The following is a 638-nucleotide window of genomic DNA, read 5'->3' as shown; positions in this document are numbered from 1 at the left end:
ACATGTAAAATAAATTCCTCTAACCATCACATAAGGATGACGTCAGTAAGATTGTTAGAAGCCTCACCCCTTAAAAACACATTGATTAAACACACTACAATGTCCCATTTCCGTCCTCTCCCTCACAGATCAATAAAAAGACTAAGGAGGTAGTTATCTTTATCACAGCCGATATCCCCAATGCGTCAAATGGGGAAGAGATAACAATTTCCGTCCTTTTCTTATCTGTGAATTTTCCACTTTCCGGCCCATCATACGTCATGGGAACCCGGATGCACCTCAGAGTCATCAGTTAATTGCAAAGAAATTCAAGTAGGTATTGTACTTTCTTTGGCTAAATTTGCGGATAAAGTACCGCCTTTGGTGTGGAGGACGGTAGTATTGATTCGTAGAAAGGGAGAGTACCCTTTGGAGAGTTTTTAAAACTTGGGAATCCGAATCAAAGTGAGACGAAGAAGGAAATGAAGTCAGGAGTGATAATCTAGAAGATGAAAACAACATGAAAATATATGTCGGCATTGAGGCCTTTGCAGCACAGTGAGCACGGGCTGCCTTCCTCTCGCATACAACATGGAAAGCTCTTGAAAGAACCCGAAAATTAAAAAATAAGTATGCGGGAAATTTTGCTGTCTACAATT

At 40.4% G+C, this 638-nt stretch overlaps 1 protein-coding gene across 1 annotated transcript in view; it reads left to right on the top strand.

Annotated features, from left to right (window-relative positions):
• Positions 1-36: 36 nt before the first annotated feature.
• LOC119594810 (mucin-17-like) overlaps positions 37-638 on the top strand; it is a 4,322-nt gene continuing 3,720 nt past the window's right edge. Inside the window, exon 1 of the mRNA XM_037943900.1 lies at positions 37-45. Coding sequence (XP_037799828.1) covers positions 37-45 — 9 coding nt within the window. The remainder of the gene's footprint in view (positions 46-638) is intronic.

This window comes from Penaeus monodon, chromosome 34 (genome assembly GCF_015228065.2).
Source record: "Penaeus monodon isolate SGIC_2016 chromosome 34, NSTDA_Pmon_1, whole genome shotgun sequence".
NCBI classification, from domain to species: domain Eukaryota; kingdom Metazoa; phylum Arthropoda; class Malacostraca; order Decapoda; family Penaeidae; genus Penaeus; species Penaeus monodon.
This window is presented reverse-complemented; position numbering and strand designations above follow the sequence as displayed.